Here is an 18,198-nt window from a genome sequence, read left to right as displayed (position 1 = left end):
GGCCTGTATTTGTACAGCGCTTTACTAGTCACTAAGGACCCCAAAGCGCTTTACACATCCAGTCATCCACCCATTCACACACACATTCACACACTGGTGATGGCAGCTACATTGTAGCCACAGCCACCCAGGGGCGCACTGACAGAGATGAGGCTGCCGGACACTGGCGCCACCGGGCACTCTGACCACCACCAGTAGGCTACGGGTGAAGTGTCTTGCCCAAGGACACAACGACAGAGACTGTCCAAGCCAGGGCTCGAACTGGCAACCTTCCGATTACAAGGCGAACTCTCAACTCTTGAGCCACAATAAGATAAGATAAGATAAGATAAGATAACCTTTATTAGTCCCACACGTGGGAAATTTGTTATTGCCACCACGAAGACGTCAGGCTTGGATAGCAGCGGTGAGACGAGCTGATATCGAGTTCTCTGCAATCCCCAGTTTTGTGTTGGTTTGCTCGCGACATTTTCTTTCCGGTAAGTTCTAAATAAATTCATGTCACTCTTAATAGGCTTTTAGTGTTATTTTAAATGTGCTGAGGTCATAGATAATTAGATCAAACATCCTAATGAGTGATGCTGCAGAACCAGATCATGTTGACGGAGTAGCTTATTATTTGGCATTATTGCAGGCAAACCAGCATATGAAATGGATATAACAAATCCAGACTGGGCTCCAACGCTGCACATGGGGCATGACGACATACCTGTGTCAAACTCGGACCGGTGTTCTGCCTGAAAAAACGTGCTACCCAATGTTTCTGCGCAGACGCGACGCATGCGCACAACACCAACGCCGAATTAACTTCTTTTTCTGTCACCCATCCGGAATACTTCTTAAGGTTAAGGTTATGGTTAGGGTTAGGTTTAGTCGCAAGTCACCATCAAATTAGAATACGGGTAGCACGTTTTGTCAGAGTAGGATGGTTTCTCAGAACACCGGCATGCAAGGCAAGGCACACTTTTTGGAAGAAGTCTTGTGCTTGCTTTAAACGTGGTTCCCAAAAATCTACATCAGGGAAGATGCGTATCACAGCACAGTCTCTTTGTGTCCATACGACGAGGTCACAGTGGCTGGCGCCGGTAACAAAGATTTGTGTTTGTACCTGAGAGTAGTATGGGTGCGCCCACTTCAACTGAAGACCATTAACAGCTACCTCCGAGCAAAAGGCTTTGTCCTGTGCCAATGCCTGCTTAAAAGGACACTTTATCTCCAGACACCCCTTCCCACAACATTCACACATTGTGAGTCAGTCTGGAGATGTTCCGACTTCAGGAAAATTGGTGTTCACACAGAAACCACATAAACGAACCTGCAGTTTGTGGTGATGTGCTGCCATTATCTCGGTGTAGGCCTTTCGTGCGTCCTCTTCATGCTTGATGCCCCATCTTGTTTGCACAGTAGAGGTCCTTTCGGGGGTAACACACACGATTCACAACACTTTGGGCTGGAGTGTCCAAACTTGTAGCAAAAACAGCATACATCACCGAAGCTCTGATTCTCCCTGCACGCCAGCGAAACCATGCAGGGGTCATGTGCTGTGATCTAGTCTGTGCTTCAATTTCTTCTGCCTGTGCCTCAGTAAGAGTTGCTGCCGTAAGAAACTTTACACAGTGCACCTGAAGATCTGGAAGGCCAAGGGACTCAGCGTCTCTGTTGTGTAATGTGGGTGACTGGGTAGTGTAATTGGTGTAATAGTTTTATAGATTTCAATTCCAGACAAACCCACAGTGTTACTGTGTTCCTGCAGTGTATCCAGTAACGGTGACAAATCCTCCAGCGTAGCAGTTGGAATTTGCCTTTTTTGCGGACGCCTCCTTTTGTCTTTCACTGCAGAAGGTGTGTTTATGTTTTCATCAAGAGCAAGTTTTTGGGCAGCAGCTGAGGAGAAGACAATGTTATGTGCAACCTCGGGCTGTATCTTGGTCATATTTCCGGGCAACACCCAATATGCAGGCTCATCTGTTACAGTTCTGGTGCCTCTGATACACACTGTAGCCTCGACTTTAAACAAAAGAGCAGTGACATGGATGGAGGTCTCTGCGACTCCGGCCATGCATGTGCAGTGGGCAGCCTCAACCCTCCCATTGGTGCTCACAATCACCCATGGCTGTATGGCTTTTAAATACACGTAGACATTGAGGGCTAGCAGAAGGGGCTATGCGCTAACCTGCTGCTCTCTAGCAGGTAGCTCCATGCCCTCCTGGGTTTTAAAGGCACCTTAGAACACACATGCATCAACACTACAGGAGGGAGGTTTGGAGTCTTCACATTCCCCCCCCCCCGTTCTCTGCGGCCTGCTGGAGCGGGGGGGCTAGGAGGAGGAGTTGGCCGTCCGACTGGGGTCTGGAATGTGGGGCCTCCCTGCTGCTGCGGAGTCGGGGCGGTCTGCTTCTCCCCACCCCAAGGAAAAGGGTAACACCACCGGGGTCTGGGTGCAGTTCCCCCCTCCAGGGGCAAGGGTAACTAGACCCGGGGCTTAGAGTACGCTTGGGGAGTGTGATTGTGTGTACAGTGTCTCTCTATGTCTGTCTCCACGTTGGGTGAGTGTTGAGTAATTGCATATGAGAGCATGAGGGTGGGAATGGATGTTTGTATCTGTGTGTGCCTGTATGTCTGTGTCTATATGTCAGGTTGGGTATCAGACGCCACCTCCCTGGGGACATCCCAGGTCCTCCAAGGTATGGAGGCCTATCTCCCCCACCACTTCCCCTGCCAGCGGCAGATGGCCTCAGATATCGTGCGTTGGTGGTTCTTTGTGTCTGGGGATGGGCGTCCAGGTACACACCGGCTTACTCCTTGGTGGCCGCTTATCGGGGCCTGGAGCCTCGGGCTCGCTCGGGCCACTTCGGGGGTGGGGTGCCCTCGGCCTCTCGGCCTGGGGCTCGATCACTCTGGCACAGCTGGCTGCCGGCGGAGCTCACGGGCATGTCACTGCAACCCCCCCGGCTTCTGCTCCGCGGCTGCTGAGTGACCCCTCATCTGGGACTCTCCTCAGCTCTTTCTGGGACAGTGGCGCGGCTGCCCCTCTGTTGGTCTTCCTTGGTCTCTTGTGTTCTGAGGGCCTCTGGATGTCTGGAGTTTTGATCTCCTCCATACCTGCTTCATGCCCTGGTGGACGGGGCTGTGGCCCCCCCACACCCTCTAGCAGATCATTACATGAAGGAACCTTTTAAAACAAACGCATTCATGCTCACAGGTGTACACACGGGTGATCGCACCCACAAACTACACCCTTTTTGGCTCCTACCTCAAAGCACACTGTCTTCTGTTGATCTTATGTGCTGCACAATAATGTTTAACATTTAGTATTTACAGTTATATTCCCATATATCATCGTGATGTTGTTTATTCTATTGCTCTCGTTTTCTTCTGCTTGTTTTCTTTTTTCATTCTCAACAGGTGAAATTAAAAAAGTATCTACTGTTATCTATTGTTAGCTAGTTTATTGTGATGGTGTTGTTTTTATTATGTTGCTCTTTGGTGATCGTGGTGATCCAGGTGTTTTGTTTGTTTTTCTTTTTTGTTCTTCCCCCCTTTCTCACCATCTCTTCCCCCCTCTATTTTTCTTTCTCTCCCTCTCTTTCTTTCATTCTTTCTCCCTGTCCTATCGCCCAGTCATGTCTGTCCCGTCTTTAAAAAATGAAAATAAAATAAATACATAATTATAATAAAGGTCAATCAAATGGACCAATATGGCAAGGCCGTGATGATCCACTTGGTAAAGTAAATCCACTTGGCATCTTTCTTGGCCTTCAGACAACAATTCTGATGGCTAAAGATCCAAACGGGACAGGCAATAAAAAAAAAAAAATATATATATATATATATATATATATATATATTACGGTAAATTAATGCAGCTGTGGTTGCCAGAATTTATAGTGATAATGCAGAATACATAACGGTGTACTTTGTTGATAAATGTAAAATTCACAGTGAACTTTGGTTTTTGTACAATAATTACATTGAAATAAAAAACTAATATAATCTAAACCAGTTAAAATACATTTTTAATAAGCTTGATTGCTGTCTCCTATTGACAAAGCACAGAAGAGCTGTATAATACAAAGCATGTTTTTTTTAATTCAAAAGTTCATATTTACAGTAAATTATTGGCAGCTGTTTTAGGAGGTACAGGGGCGTCAAAGGGCTGCTGGTTATATCCAGGTGATGCAGAGAGCATCCCTCATGACTGAGGGCCCTTGTCTGTGTGGTAACGACTGGGTTTTTCAACAGGACAATCCTACAGTACACAATGCCCACAGGACAAAGGACTTCTTCCAGGAGAATAACATCACTCTTTTGGACCATCCTGCGTCTTCCCCTGATCTGAATCCAACTGAGAATGGACAACAGTTCCAGACAGTAGACGCCCTTCGTGTGGTCATCTTCACCACTTGGAGAAATGTTCCCACTCACCTAATGGAAACACTTGCATGAAGTGATCAACAATAACAGTGGACCTATTCATTACTGATTTCAAGTTTGGACCTTTAATTTCTGTTTTGGGGGTTTACCAATGTTTTTTTGGAGGTGTGGTCCTAAACTTTTGATCAGCTGTAAAACAGCCTGTTTCAGTTTAAGCATTGTTTTTAATAAATTACATGCTCAAAAAATGTTTTGCTTTACTCCTATTTCTGCTTGTGGCATGTTGAAGATCTACTTGGAACCTTGTTAAGATCCAACCATGCAAAATATCATTTTTTTGCCATTTTTAAAATGGTCTTAAACTTTTGATCAGGACTGGCCAAGCTAAAAATAACACCAATTAGTTTTCTTCAGCCACATACAACAGTGGACCAAGAAGTGCAGTTTTTGTTCAGACAAGTTTTGAGCAATAAAAAAAGTAGCTTATATGTAACCTCCTTTATTTGTTGATGAAAACAAACAAACTGAAATAAAGTTATCATGATGCATTGGAATATTGAATTGTATCGTTGACACGATAATTGCAATTGAATTGAAATTCGAGTAGGACTGGGTACCAAAACACGATACCTTTTTAGTACTGACTGAAAACATTCAGTAGGTATTGATACAAAAGAAATTTATATTTTCCGGCGCAAAATTTCTGTACTTTTCTAATAAAATCTCTGTTATTGAGGCTCACAGGTCCTTTTCTGCTGCTGTGCATCACATGCCAGCAGTGGCTTCACACATGCGCGATTCATTTGCAGTCTGGATGCAGTGGGGTAAAAATCATCTGTTCCATCTTCCACTCCACCACGTCACCAATTATGAGAGGCAACAGCCTTAAAAAGTTCCAGGTTTATATTAACTGTCCTGAGAGTTTGTTTGAGGACTGACTTCAGACAGCTTTGAAGAGGTATCAGAGTCAGAGTATTTAAACTGTTTAACGCTCTGATTCAGAATGGAGTGGGTGAACCATTCTTTTTTTTCACAAACAATTTAAGAAACAGCGCAACATCATATGACAAAATGCCCTAAAAATGTTGTGTCCTAATCAAAATGGCAAACCTTGCTGACAGATGTGAAAATATTTTTAAACAGTTGAAAAGCTGACTCAAACTTTACTCCTCCTATATCTGGTGTACCTTCAGCCTTGAGGTGTTCAACAGGAGAGTTGCAGGCTGCACTGTCGAGCGCAGATCCACTGAGCGCTCAACACAAACAGCATAGTCAGAAGGAAGAGAGCAGGGCAAGCTAGCGAGACAGAAGTTAAGCTCTACTTGCAACAGGCAAATTGAACCTCATTCAGATCTGGCGTTTGGAATTATTTTGGTTTTCATGTGACGTATGACCCTGAAGGTAAGCGAGTCATGGACTAAAGTAAAACAGTATGTTGGATGTGCCATGCAATGCTCAATTACATTGGTGTGAACTAGTGTGTTAGCGCAGTTAGCTCGTTAACGTGTTTGCCGTCTAGCCCCATGCACGGAGTGATCGGCGGTAGCTCGTTAACGGAGATTTGCCGTGTTGTGGCGTTAAGGTCATTTCAACGAGATCAACCTGAAAGCACTAGTGGGAACACAACGAATATGACTGCACATTTACGCCGACATCATCCTAGTGCAAAGACAAAAACAACAAGCATGCTACTAACTTTAGCCGAGTCATTTAGACAGCTGTTAGCACATGATTCTCCTTATGCTGCTGAGAATATAGCCCAGAAGAAGCGGATAGTATAGCTTTTATTTTGGAAAGAGCTATTTCTCTGTAACAAACTCTCTTTTCCAAAGATGAGTGATTCCTCAATCAGATACAGGGCTTGCAATATCGCTAGCCCGACGTCCCGGAGCTAGCGATTTTTTCAGTCGGGCTACCAAAATCTATCTCTTCCCTGCCCGTCGGGCTATTGTAGGAAAAATATATGTCAATGCTTTTGCATTCTTTCAGAAATGTAGCTGGGTAATTATGTCATTGGCATCGGTGAGCCACTGTCAATATGTGACATATTGAAGTCGCGTTTGAATTTGTGCTTGTTTTTTTGCTTTCACTTTGCAATCGTGCGAACTGTGTATAGAGAGCGACAGCACTGATCTGTGAGTGATGATAATCTGTGCACCAATTCCTCTGACATCGTCTTATTAATCGTTAGCTTACTATGCAAACATGACAAGTGAAATCTCCCGCAGCTTAAACATGTGAGAGGTTGATCGCGCAGAGAATCGCTGAGCTTATGTGAGTGAGCGTGTAAAAGCATTTCAGTTCTGCTGAGCCAAATAAGACAGGTCAGGGTGAAGAAGTGACAGCCAAAGAAAAGCTTACCACAAAACGGAGAAGTTATGACAAATCAGACTATAAGGCAAAAAGAAAGTGCAGCTTTATGGTTTCATGGACAAAATAATTTCTGTGGCTGCAATATGATGAGCTAAATAACCAGGGCTGCACATAAGTGGTCCGCAGGTGCGCATTCGCTGTCAAAATAAAAAACACGCACAAGGGTTAGGGTTAAATTTAAAAACTGTACTTTTGAGTTAAAATATATATTTATAATTTTAATAAATGACAAATTAAAAATGCATGAACATTTTTTTTGTATCGGAAAAATATCGAACCGTGACACCAAAGTATCGAACCGAACCGAACCGAACCGTGAATTTTGTGTATCGTTGCACCCCTAATATATACATATATATATATACATATATATATATATATATATATACATATATATATATATATATATATATACTTTGGTGTCACGGTTCGATATTTTTCCGATACAAAAAAAATGTTCATGCCTTTTTAATTTGTCATTTATTAAAATTATAAATATATATTTTAACTCAAAAGTACAGTTTTTAAATTTAACCCTAACCCTTGTGCGTGTTTTTTATTTTGACAGCGAATGCGCACCTGCGGACCACTTATGTGCAGCCCTGGTTATTTAGCTCGTCATATTGCAGCCACAGAAATTATTTTGTCCATGAAACCATAAAGCTGCACTTTCTTTTTGCCTTATAGTCTGATTTGTCATAACTTTTCCGTTTTGTGGTAAGCTTTTCTTTGGCTGTCACTTCTTCACCCTGACCTGTCTTATTTGGCTCAGCAGAACTAAAATATATATCGTGCTGCTTTTACACACGCACTCACATAAGCTCAGCAATTCTCTGTGCGATCAACCTCTCACATGTTTAAGCTTGCTGCGGGAGATTTCACTTGTCATGTTTGCATAGTAAGCTAACGATTAATAAGACGATGTCAGAGGAATTGGTGCACAAATTATCATCACTCACAGATCAGTGCTGTCGCTCTCTATACACAGTTCACGCGATTGCAAAGTGAAAGCAAAAAAACAAGCGCAAATTCAAACGTGATTTCAATATGTCACATATTGACAGTGGCTCACCAATGCCAATGACATAATTACCCAGCTACATTTCTGAAAGAATGCAAAAGCATTGACATATATTTTTCCTTCCTACAATAGCCCGACGGGCAGGGCAGAGATAGATTTTGGTAGCCCGACTGAAAAAATCGCTAGCCCCAGGACGTCGGGCTAGCGATATTGCAAGCCCAGTATCTGATTGAGGAATCACTCATCTTTGGAAAAGAGAGTTTATTACAGAGAAATGTCTCTTTCCAAAATAAAAGCTATACTATCCGCTTCTTCTGGGCTATATTCTCAGCAGCATAAGGAGAATCATGTGCTAACAGCTGTCTAAATGACTCGGCTAAAGTTAGTAGCATGCTTGTTGTTTTTGTCTTTGCACTAGGATGATGTCGGCGTAAATGTGCAGTCATATTCGTTGTGTTCCCACTAGTGCTTTCAGGTTGATCTCGTTGAAATGACCTTAACGCCACAACACGGCAAATCTCCGTTAACGAGCTACCGCCGATCGCCCCGTGCATGGGGCTAGACGGCCAACACCTTAACGAGCTAACTGCGCTAACATACTAGTTCCCACCCATGTAATTGAGCATTGCATGGCACATCCAACATACTGTTTTACTTTAGTTCATGACTCGCTTACCTTCAGGGTCATACGTCACATGAAAACCAAAATAATTCCAAACGCCAGATCTGAATGTTGCAAGGAGAGCTTAACTTCTGTCTTGCTAGCTTGCCCTGCGCTCTTCCTTCTGACTATGCTGTCTGTGTTGAGCGCTCAGTGGATCTGCGCTCGACAGTGCAGCCTAGGCGGAGTAGTCGAACGCAGATTCACTGAGCGCTCAACACAGACAGCATCGGCAGAAGGAAAGTTGATAAAATAAATTACAAATGTTGTATTGTTCGATACATATGCGTACCGAACCGAAAGCACTGTATCGAACGGTTCAATATCGATACGAATATCGTTGCACCCTATATATATATATATATATATATATATATATATATATATATATATATATATCCCACCCAGGGACGCCAAAGAGAGGGAAGGTAGTCAGAACTGAGGGGATTGAACTACCAGAAGGCAACATTGCAGACATGGAGGACAGTTACAAGTACCTGGGGATCCTGCAGGCGAATGGGAACCATGAAGAGGCCGCTAGAAAAGCTGCAACCACCAAGTACCCGCAGAGGGTCAGGCAAGTCCTGAGGAGTCAGCTGAATGGTAGGAACAAGGTCCGGGCCATCAACACATACGCCCTGCCCGTGATCAGGTACCCTGCTGGGGTAATAGGCTGGCCAAAGGAGGAGATAGAAGCCACTGACATAAAGACAAGAAAGCTCCTTACCATGCATGGAGGGTTTCACCCCAAGTCCAGCACCCTGAGGCTGTATGCTAAGCGGAAGGAAGGGGGCCGAGGACTGGTGAGTGTCAGCACCACAGTCCAGGATGAGACAACGAACATCCAAGAATACATTGGGAAGATGGCCCCAACTGACCGAGTGCTCAGTGAATACCTCAGGCAGCAGAAACCCAAGAAAGAGGAGGGAGACGAGGAACCATCATGGAAGGACAGGCCCCTGCACGGTATGTACCACCGGCAGATAGAGGAGGTGGCTGATATCCAGAAATCCTACCAGTGGCTGGACAAAGCTGGACTGAAAGACAGCACAGAGGCACTAATCATGGCAGCACAAGAACAAGCTCTGAGTACAAGATCCATAGAGGCTGGGGTCTATCACACCAGGCAAGACCCCAGGTGCAGGCTGTGTAAAGATGCCCCAGAGACAATCCAGCACATAACAGCAGGGTGCAAGATGCTAGCAGGCAAGGCATACATGGAACGCCATAACCAGGTGGCCGGCATAGTGTACAGGAACATCTGTGCCGAGTATAACCTGGAAGTCAAAATGGGAGATGCCCCCAAGGGTGGTGGAGAATGACCGAGCTAAGATCCTGTGGGACTTCCAGATACAGACGGACAAAATGGTGGTGGCTAACCAACCGGACATAGTGGTGGTAGACAAACAGAAGAAGACGGCCGTAGTCATCGATGTAGCGGTTCCGAATGACAGCAATATCAGGAAGAAGGAACACGAGAAGCTGGAGAAATACCAAGGGCTCAGAGAAGAGCTCGAGAGGATGTGGAGGGTGAAGGTAACGGTGGTCCCCGTGGTAATCGGAGCACTAGGTGTGGTGACTCCCAAGCTAGGGGAGTGGCTCCAGCAGATCCCGGGAATAACATCGGAGATCTCTGTCCAGAAGAGCGCAGTCCTGGGAACAGCTAAGATACTGCGCAGGACCCTCAAGCTCCCAGGCCTCTGGTAGAGGACCCGAGCTTGAAGGATAAACCGCCCGCAGGGGCGTGCTGGGTGTTTTTTTTTTGTTTGTTTTTTTTTTTTATATATATATAGGCTATTAATGGAACCTATTCTCAAAGGGTCTCATTTAGGTTCATCCTGGGATAATATGGCAATGATATCAGAGCGTCTGATGAAAAAGGGGGTTACCACTATAAGGCATTTGCTTGAACTTGTTGGTGCCAAAATGGATGATGCTGTCTCCTTGGCAAGAAGACTGGACGTTCAATCTCTCCAGATTGTAGGCCTGATGTTGACAAAATTCAAGCGAGTGCTATCAGAAGATGATAAAAGACTTTTGAATGGAGGGGCCAATGGACTTTTCACACCTGATGAAATGGACCATTTCTTTAGATTGTGCATTAGGCCGCAGCTTAAGGGCTTTCAAAGCCCTGGTCCTTTTTTGGAGAAGGAGAAATATCCTGGACAGCACTGGATTTGGTGAATGTACAAAAGTACAAAAGATGTGTTAAGATGCTCTGAACAAAGCAAAGCTAAAAGGTAAAAATGATACACCTTGGAGAGATTATTTTAAAGTTGGTTTTGATGTGAAACCTGTATGGGGGTTTCTGTACACCATTGACTAAGAACACTGGTGATTTACAGTGACTGGTTGTTATATAGCACTTTTCACTTAAAGCATATCTAACATTCACACTCCAATGGATGCATCAGAGGGTAACATGGGGTTAATATCTTACCCAAGGATATTTGGCACGTAGACTGGTGGAGCCTGGGATCGAACCACCAACCTTCCGGCGGGTAGGTGACCCGCTCTACCACCTGAGCTACGGCCTCCCCACCCCCATGTGACCATCATTAAGCCTAAGGTTTCAGATAAGTGTCCTTTTTGTTCAATGAGAGAAACTATTTTTCATGGTTTTGGGCAGTATTTCAGATTATTGGATTTATTTTCAGTACTTTGTGGTATTTGGGATTCCTTTGGAGAATGTTTTACAACACAGTGTTTTATTTTTGGTTTCACATACGACAAAAGAAAGGAGAAAAGGGACCAATTGCTGAATTTTTTCCCGGGTCAAGCAAAGGTGGCAATTTACTTGAGTAGAAAATATAAGGTTGATAATAGACAAAATACTGATTGTGTAGAGCTTTTCAAGAGTATGTTAAGTATTATTTCAAAATGGATGAGTTGGATGTTTTTTGAAATCTTTGGGAGTATGAACTTAGTCGGTTGTCTTTAACAAATTCTGAACTTTAATTTAGGAATGTGTTGATTTGAGCTGTATTTTGCATGATTAACTATTAAGTGAATAAATGTGTTTTTAAAAATCAAATCTCTCTCTCTCTCTCTCTGGGGCGGAACTCATTGCAGATTCATGCCCTCGGCCCACGCTCCTCGGAGGAAGAAACACCTGAGCCTCATCAGTATGGCCAGCATTTAAGCCAGGGAGCGACTGCTGTTCTTCGCTGGATCCTTGTGTGACTCGCGTTGATGAAGTCATGCCTCAGCAAGTATTCTCTCGTGTCTTAGCGCTTTTGTATTGATAAGTGGTTCTCTGTGTACAGACTACCTGGACTGTTTCTCCTGTGTTTCCCGTGTGGTGAGTGTCAGAGAGAGAGACTGGTCTCGTGTGTGGTTTGTTTGAAGAGGAACGAGTGCTTTTACCCTCCGCTGGAGGATCCAAGGGGCAGCTTCAGCCTTCGCCTGTCTCTGCTGGATGGTCCATGGTACCTCTTCTGCCTCTGCTGGAGGGTCCAAGGGGCCCGTCCAGCCTTCGTCTGCCTCCACTGAAGGGTCCGAGGGCCCCTTCCGGCCATCGTCGCCTGCAGTGCCACCACCTGCAGCTTTCACAACATCGCCTGCAGCTGCTTCATCTGGTCCTTTCTCGTCTGGTCCTACCTCTTCTGGTCCTGCAGTTGCTACGCCACCGTCTGATCTATGTCCAGGGCCTCAACTTCATCGGCCACTTTCCAGGCCACAGGCTGGACGTCATCGCCATCGTGGGCGGCCTCTGGACCTGCTTAGTCGCCGCTGCTGCCTTCTGAGCAGTCGGCCCCCTGACCTGTTCTGGTTTGGACCGCTGTGCTGCTGGCCTCCTGGTCGGCCTCCTGAGTTGTTTCCACATGGCCACTGCCTTCCGCGTGGTTGGCCTCCTGAACATTTTCTCTCTGGGCTCCCGTGCTGCCATCCTCCAGGTTGGCCACCTGAACTGTGTTTTGAACGGTTCCAGTGCCATTAATAGACCTTTTGTTTTCGACGCTCTGTTCCCTGCGGTCCTGTGCCTTTTGTGAACATTTTGTTTTGGACATGAGGGCTGAGGGCAAAAACAACAAGAACAACATAAGAAAGAAAGAAAACAAAATTTAGAAACAAGCAGGGTTACAGGAGATGCCAGCTGTGCAGAGGTAAGCCTGTGAATCTGAATTTAACTCCTATATATGACCTCCTACTACAGAGTGTGATGACATCACTATGACTTCACTGGCTTTGTGCTTAGATGTGTGGTGATTGGAAGTGTCAGTGTGGTGCTGTCTGGACTGTCTAGAGACAGACTAGACTGGCTGCACCACACTGACACAGACACATCAAACCTCATCTGAGGCCAAAAACCACAAGAATAACATTTTTTTAAAAAACCAAAATAAACATACCTCAGAAACATGCCGGGTTACAGGAGACGGCAGCAAAGCAGGTGCTGCGACATCTGCATGTTGCAGATGCTAACAGACTAAATAAACTGATCCGCAAGGCCATTAATGTTGTGGGGATGGAGCTGGACTCCGTTGGGGTGGTGTCAGTGAGGCGGATGTTGTCCAAGATAAAGAAAATGCTGGATAATAACTCCCACCTACTCCATGACATGCTGGCTAGTCACAGGAGCACTGTCATGATCCGGAGTTTGTGACTCCGTGTTTATGTTTTAGTAGTTATTATTATTCTGGGTTTTGTTTTCATGTTCCTATGTGTTCCCCAGTCTGTGTGAAGTTTGTGTCTTGTGTCATTGCGTGTATGTGTTTCCTGTTTTATTTTGAAGGTCTGCGTCTTATGTGAGTGTTTTCAGTTTGCCTCCCTATTACTCGACACTGTTGAATGTGTTACACTGTTTTCTTGACATGCTTTACTGCTGAATCATAAAAAGAAAGATTGTTCAGGAGACTTTGTGTCTAGGGCAGGGGAGATAAACCACATTCCATACCCCCACCTTCTGTAGAAGCAGAGGAGCAAGGAGCCGAGGTCATAACTTAGGCGCCGTAAGGGAGAAAGAATGTGAATGTTTAGGCTTTTACGACTAGGTGGGAGCCACTAGAGGCTATAAGAAGCTGAGCAACCCGCCACCATTTTGAGATTTTGCTGTGACGCTCTTCATGCATGTCTCCCCATCATGATGGCTTATGCTCATAAGTGTTGAATTGTATGGAAATAAATGATTGTTGATTGAGCATTTATACACCGAGTACTGTCCTTCCTTCAGCCCAAAGATTAAAAGAATTGGGAGATTTCAACAGTACGAACCAGGCACCATGGACCCTGCGGCACTCAATCCGTCCGAGGAGCTCCAGGATGACATCAGCTACAATGTGGAAATCCTCCTCGGGCTGTGGCTGGAGAATCCTCCATACGAGCTTTGCCGCACCGTTGAAAACAGGCTACAACGGCTCTTTTCCGGCCTGCCATGGCTTTTGAAATCGCTTCCTCCGACCATGCAGGTTTTTCTCCGGCACACACCTCACCTTCTCTCAGCCACTCCTGCCTCGCTGCCTGACTCGCCGGGTGTGATCTTGCCCGGCCCGTCAGAGCCGTCTGCGGGGAGGAAACCCCGATCGCGCCACCGGCGCACCACCCCACAGTCGGACGTTCGGGCTTCTAATTCGCCGGCTGTGGTGAGTGAGGACTCTTTTCAGTTTTCTGACTGTGTGACTGTTCATTCAGGGGCTGTGTTCTGTGCTGCAGATGATTATGTGAACAGCGTATCACCTGCTCAGCAGCCACTCTCAGCTCAGTTAGCTGCCCCGCAGCCACTCTCTGCTCTGTCACCAGTGTCTCCAGTGCCACTTTCAGTTCAGTCTCCAGCGCCCCCAGTGTCACCTGTAGTTCAGGCTCCAGCGCCCCCAGTGTCACATGTAGTTCAGGCTCCAGCGCCTCCAGTGTCGCCTGTAGTCCAGGCCCCTGTGTCACTGTTACTCGAAGTTCAGGCTCCAGTTTCACCAGTTTCACTCCATGCAGGGAGAAAGACTTGTTTCTACTCAAGGTCCCTAGCTGATTCTGGACCCCTGAAGTTTAAGCAGCCACCTGAGAACTGCACCATGTCAGCGTTGCCTGGGCAGAGCCAGTGCTCAGTGCATTGCCAGTCGCCTTTGTGTCAGCTAGTGGCATCCATGACTGCTGGCTTAGTGATGCCTTCTGCTGGAGGGTCCGATGGACCGCTCCGACCTTTCGTCTCGTGTCTCCGCTGGAGGGTCCGAGGGACCGCTCCGGCCTTCGTCTGGCCTCCGACTCCCACGCCGCCGCCTGCAGCGCCTCCGGCTCCCACGCCGCCGCCGCCTTCAGCCCCGTCTGGTCCAGCTTCAGAGCCTTCAGCCTTGTCTGGTCCAAGCACGTTCAGAGACTGAGATTACCATAAAGCACCACTGAACAACACAGGAAATCATTCCTGCCTGTGGCCATCTCCCTGTACAATTCCTCCATCTAATACACTGTAAACACTACAATAGTTACACCCTTTTGCACACGCTCCTTTCTACTTTTCTGTAATATTCCTGTCGATATTCTTGATATTTATTTATAATCACCTCTGTTAATCCTTGTATTTATTAGTGCTATTTTTAAACTTCTAAATCTGTAACATATTGTATCATTTAATTAGTTTAGTTTGTTATCCGAGCAACTGTAACCCACATAATTTCCTTAGGGATTAATAAAAGTATTCTGATTCTGATTAAACAGCAGCATATTCAGCATGCAATTGCATGCCAACTCAGTTTTTTGAATTTTATTTTAATAAAAATGTATAAAACAAGATAAATCTGACAAAACTTAAAACTCTGCTTTATTTAAGGAATCTCAGATGTGTGAACCAAGGTGTTTGAGTCAGCGAGAGGCAGGCGGTTAATGAACAAACTGCTGTCCATCATGAACCAACCAATCACATCCACTCCACTCCACACTCCTTCTCCCTCAGAGTAATTGAACCTCACAGCCATAAAGAAAGTTTCAGAAAATCATTCCTACCATACTCTATTAAGCTGTATAACAACTCTTAATTCTATGATAGGTGATTTATAATGTACATATTTATTTATTAATGCAATTTGCACTTCTCCTCTCTCTTACACAATGTCACAATCTTTCATAAGACATCTTTCATAAGACTGTGTGTGTCACACACACACACATAGTGATGACATATGCAAACACGGTTTAATTTGTGCACAAGCCTGTTTAACCACTTTCTGAAACTGCAAGGTCACAGGAATTTTAAACTCAGTAAGTTTCTGTGAAGCATTAAATTTCCTGCTCAGGTTACAGTAATGATAAGTATCTAAAAGCAACATTTCAAATATGAGTCAGCTGAGACAGGCCAGCATTACATATCTGTGATGGTGAAATGTGAATCTCCAGTTTTAGTTGACAGTTTGAAAATTAACTTATGATCAGTGGAGGGACAATCAGGTGTAAGGATCGCATCAGGAGCAAAATATGTCAGGGATGAGCTCTAAGTCTTAAGTTCAAGGATCTTTAAGGTCCTAGATGGAAAAACTAAAATAAGTCTCACTAGCTGTGCTGCTAGCATGGCTATAAAGAAAAGCTTTACTGTGGGAAAAGAAAATAAATTATCAAATGTGACTGCCTGTCCACTCAAAGGCATGTTTGCACTATAGACATGTACAGTAAAATTTATCTAAGTCTGCAGAGCACACAACAACCTATTCATAATAATAAAAGATTATTTAAAAGTACACAAACTACTTAAAAGTTTGAAAGTGTTACCCATCACATTCCAAACAAATGGGAAAAGGGTTTCTTATGTTCAATGGAAGCTGATAAAATGAAAGAAGACAAAAATATCACACACTTCTGTATGTCTCTTGGCCTTGAATTTGTTTTGTCACAAAACATTTTCAGAGACAGCTTGTCTGTTTTGTTTCTTTTTCCACAGACAAGATAAACTGCCTGATCTGCCTTGCAGCACAGCTATGTCAGCGTGTCTGATATAATCTGGTGCAATAGGGCATCGCTTTGATGTACTTTTAAGTTGCAGTATTGTTTGTGGAGCTGCATTTGCACTTCCTCAGAAGACTCAGTGAAGATGGCACAGGTGGTTTTTGCACTCTTAGCTGTGTTCCTGGTGTCACTCTGCACCGGACAGGACTTTTGCCCAAAGGAAAAATGTCCTCAGTACAAAGTGGTTGAGACGCACCAGGTAGGCTTTGGAACAGTTCACATATACTATTGTTGTGTTCTTATTTCTAGTCGCTAAGTATAGTTTTTGCTTCTGTTGTGTGCAGGACTTTGAGGTGCGCTTATATGGTGCTACCGACTGGATTACCACAAAGCTCGACAGCACCAGGATCAGGGATTATTTAGCTGCAAATTCACGCCTGAAGACCTACGTCAAGAGACAGGCTGAAGCAGGTACATGAGGCACTGAAATATCACTCGAGTATGTAATTTAGTTTGTGATGGCAGTAGCTAAACTAAACATGGAACTGTATAAATAAGTAATATGTTGATCTAAGATCTAAGATGGTGTGCAGAACTTCTAAATTAGTTGAGAAATGTAAGATTAAAATCAACATAACAACAACTAGAATCTGATACCTTGTATTCCTTTAGTCTTGTGTTACCTGGTTTAATATTCAAGTTGAGCAGGTCGCCTACTAATTGGAAGGTTGGTGGTTTGATCCCCATCTGCTACAGTCTGCATGCTCTCCAGGTGCATCAGTGTATGAATGTGTGTGAAAGTTAGATAGAAAAAGTGCTAGACGAATGAGGCCTAGTTGTGTAAAGTGTTTTGAGTGCTCAGATAGTGTAGAGAAGCACTATATAAGAACCAGTCCATTTACCACTCTGAGTTCTGTACAATGTTTGTTTCTTTCAGGTTTTGAGATTCCTGATGATTGCTGGCCTGTACTGGTCACTGTTACTGAAGGTGAAGGTGATCCTAAAATGTCGGTGTCGTGGTTTGTTCCTTCTGGTGGCAAAAAGGGAGAAATATATGATCCATTAGTCAAACTAGAAACTAAACCTGAAGCCACTATCTATGTAAGGTGAGCGGTGTGTCCATTTATCCTTTAAATCACTTTGATTTCTTCAGTAGATCCAAAGTTTTTCATTTTGCAGTTGTATTGTAGAATATAACTGCAAATTTGTGCAAAATTGTGAAGTTCTAAATGAACAAAATCAGTCATTATGACAGAAAAGAGAATTAAAAGAGAGCAGCTAACACACAAGTCTAAATCTCACAGGGAAAGATGACTCAATTTTGAGTTGAGTGAGAACCAGGAAACCTGTGACCCCTGTTTCAATCCAAAGGGGTCAATGCGGACATTGTGGAGGACTATAAATACCTTGAAATACACAGAGACAATAAACTGGACTGGGTTAAAAACACCACTGCACTCTACAGAAAGGGCCACGGTCGTCTCTATTTTCTGAGGCAGCTGAGTTCTTTTAACATCTGTCGGACAATGCTCAGGATTTTCTATGAGTCTGTTGTGGACAGCAGTGTTGGTCAAGTTACTTGAAAAAAGTAATTACTACCTAACTACTAATTACTTCTCCAAGAATGTAATCCCGTTACTTTACTGATTCAGTTCTATTTTTTTTCTGCATAATCCATCATATAAAATTGAATCAAATGAAAAAGTCTCTTTTTAAAAATTGATTTATTAGATTTAATCTTTTGACTTTATGCACATTGCATTAAGCAAAAATTAAATTACATGCAACAGTCTTTGATTTGAAGAAATGTGTCTAACATTCAAATCTATTTTCTGCATATTTCAGCATATAAAACTGCAAAAAAATAAATAAAATTAAAGATTCAGCGGTTTCACATTCCCGTGGC

The 18,198-nt window shown here is 44.2% G+C and overlaps 1 protein-coding gene and 1 pseudogene across 1 annotated transcript; one reads left to right on the top strand and one right to left on the bottom strand.

The window, feature by feature from the left end:
- Positions 1–886: 886 nt before the first annotated feature.
- Positions 887–15,921, bottom strand: LOC147315461 (uncharacterized; annotated as a pseudogene).
- Positions 15,922–16,371: 450 nt separating this feature from the next.
- Positions 16,372–17,405, top strand: LOC147315460 (uncharacterized). Its single transcript, XM_086257994.1, has 3 exons — positions 16,372–16,551; positions 16,637–16,763; positions 17,230–17,405. Exons 1-3 carry the CDS (start codon positions 16,438–16,440, stop codon positions 17,400–17,402), a joined length of 414 nt encoding a protein of 137 aa, XP_086114120.1. The 5' UTR covers positions 16,372–16,437; the 3' UTR covers positions 17,403–17,405.
- Positions 17,406–18,198: the final 793 nt, after the last annotated feature.

Source organism: Aulonocara sp. 'chitande type north' Nkhata Bay, linkage group LG13 (assembly GCF_057382095.1).
Source record: "Aulonocara sp. 'chitande type north' Nkhata Bay isolate Kocher_YH1m ecotype deep benthic linkage group LG13, A_spYH_male_GT1.1, whole genome shotgun sequence".
Lineage (NCBI taxonomy): Eukaryota > Metazoa > Chordata > Actinopteri > Cichliformes > Cichlidae > Aulonocara > Aulonocara sp. 'chitande type north' Nkhata Bay.
Note: the sequence above shows the minus strand (reverse complement) of the source record. Positions and strands in the feature narration are given on the sequence as shown.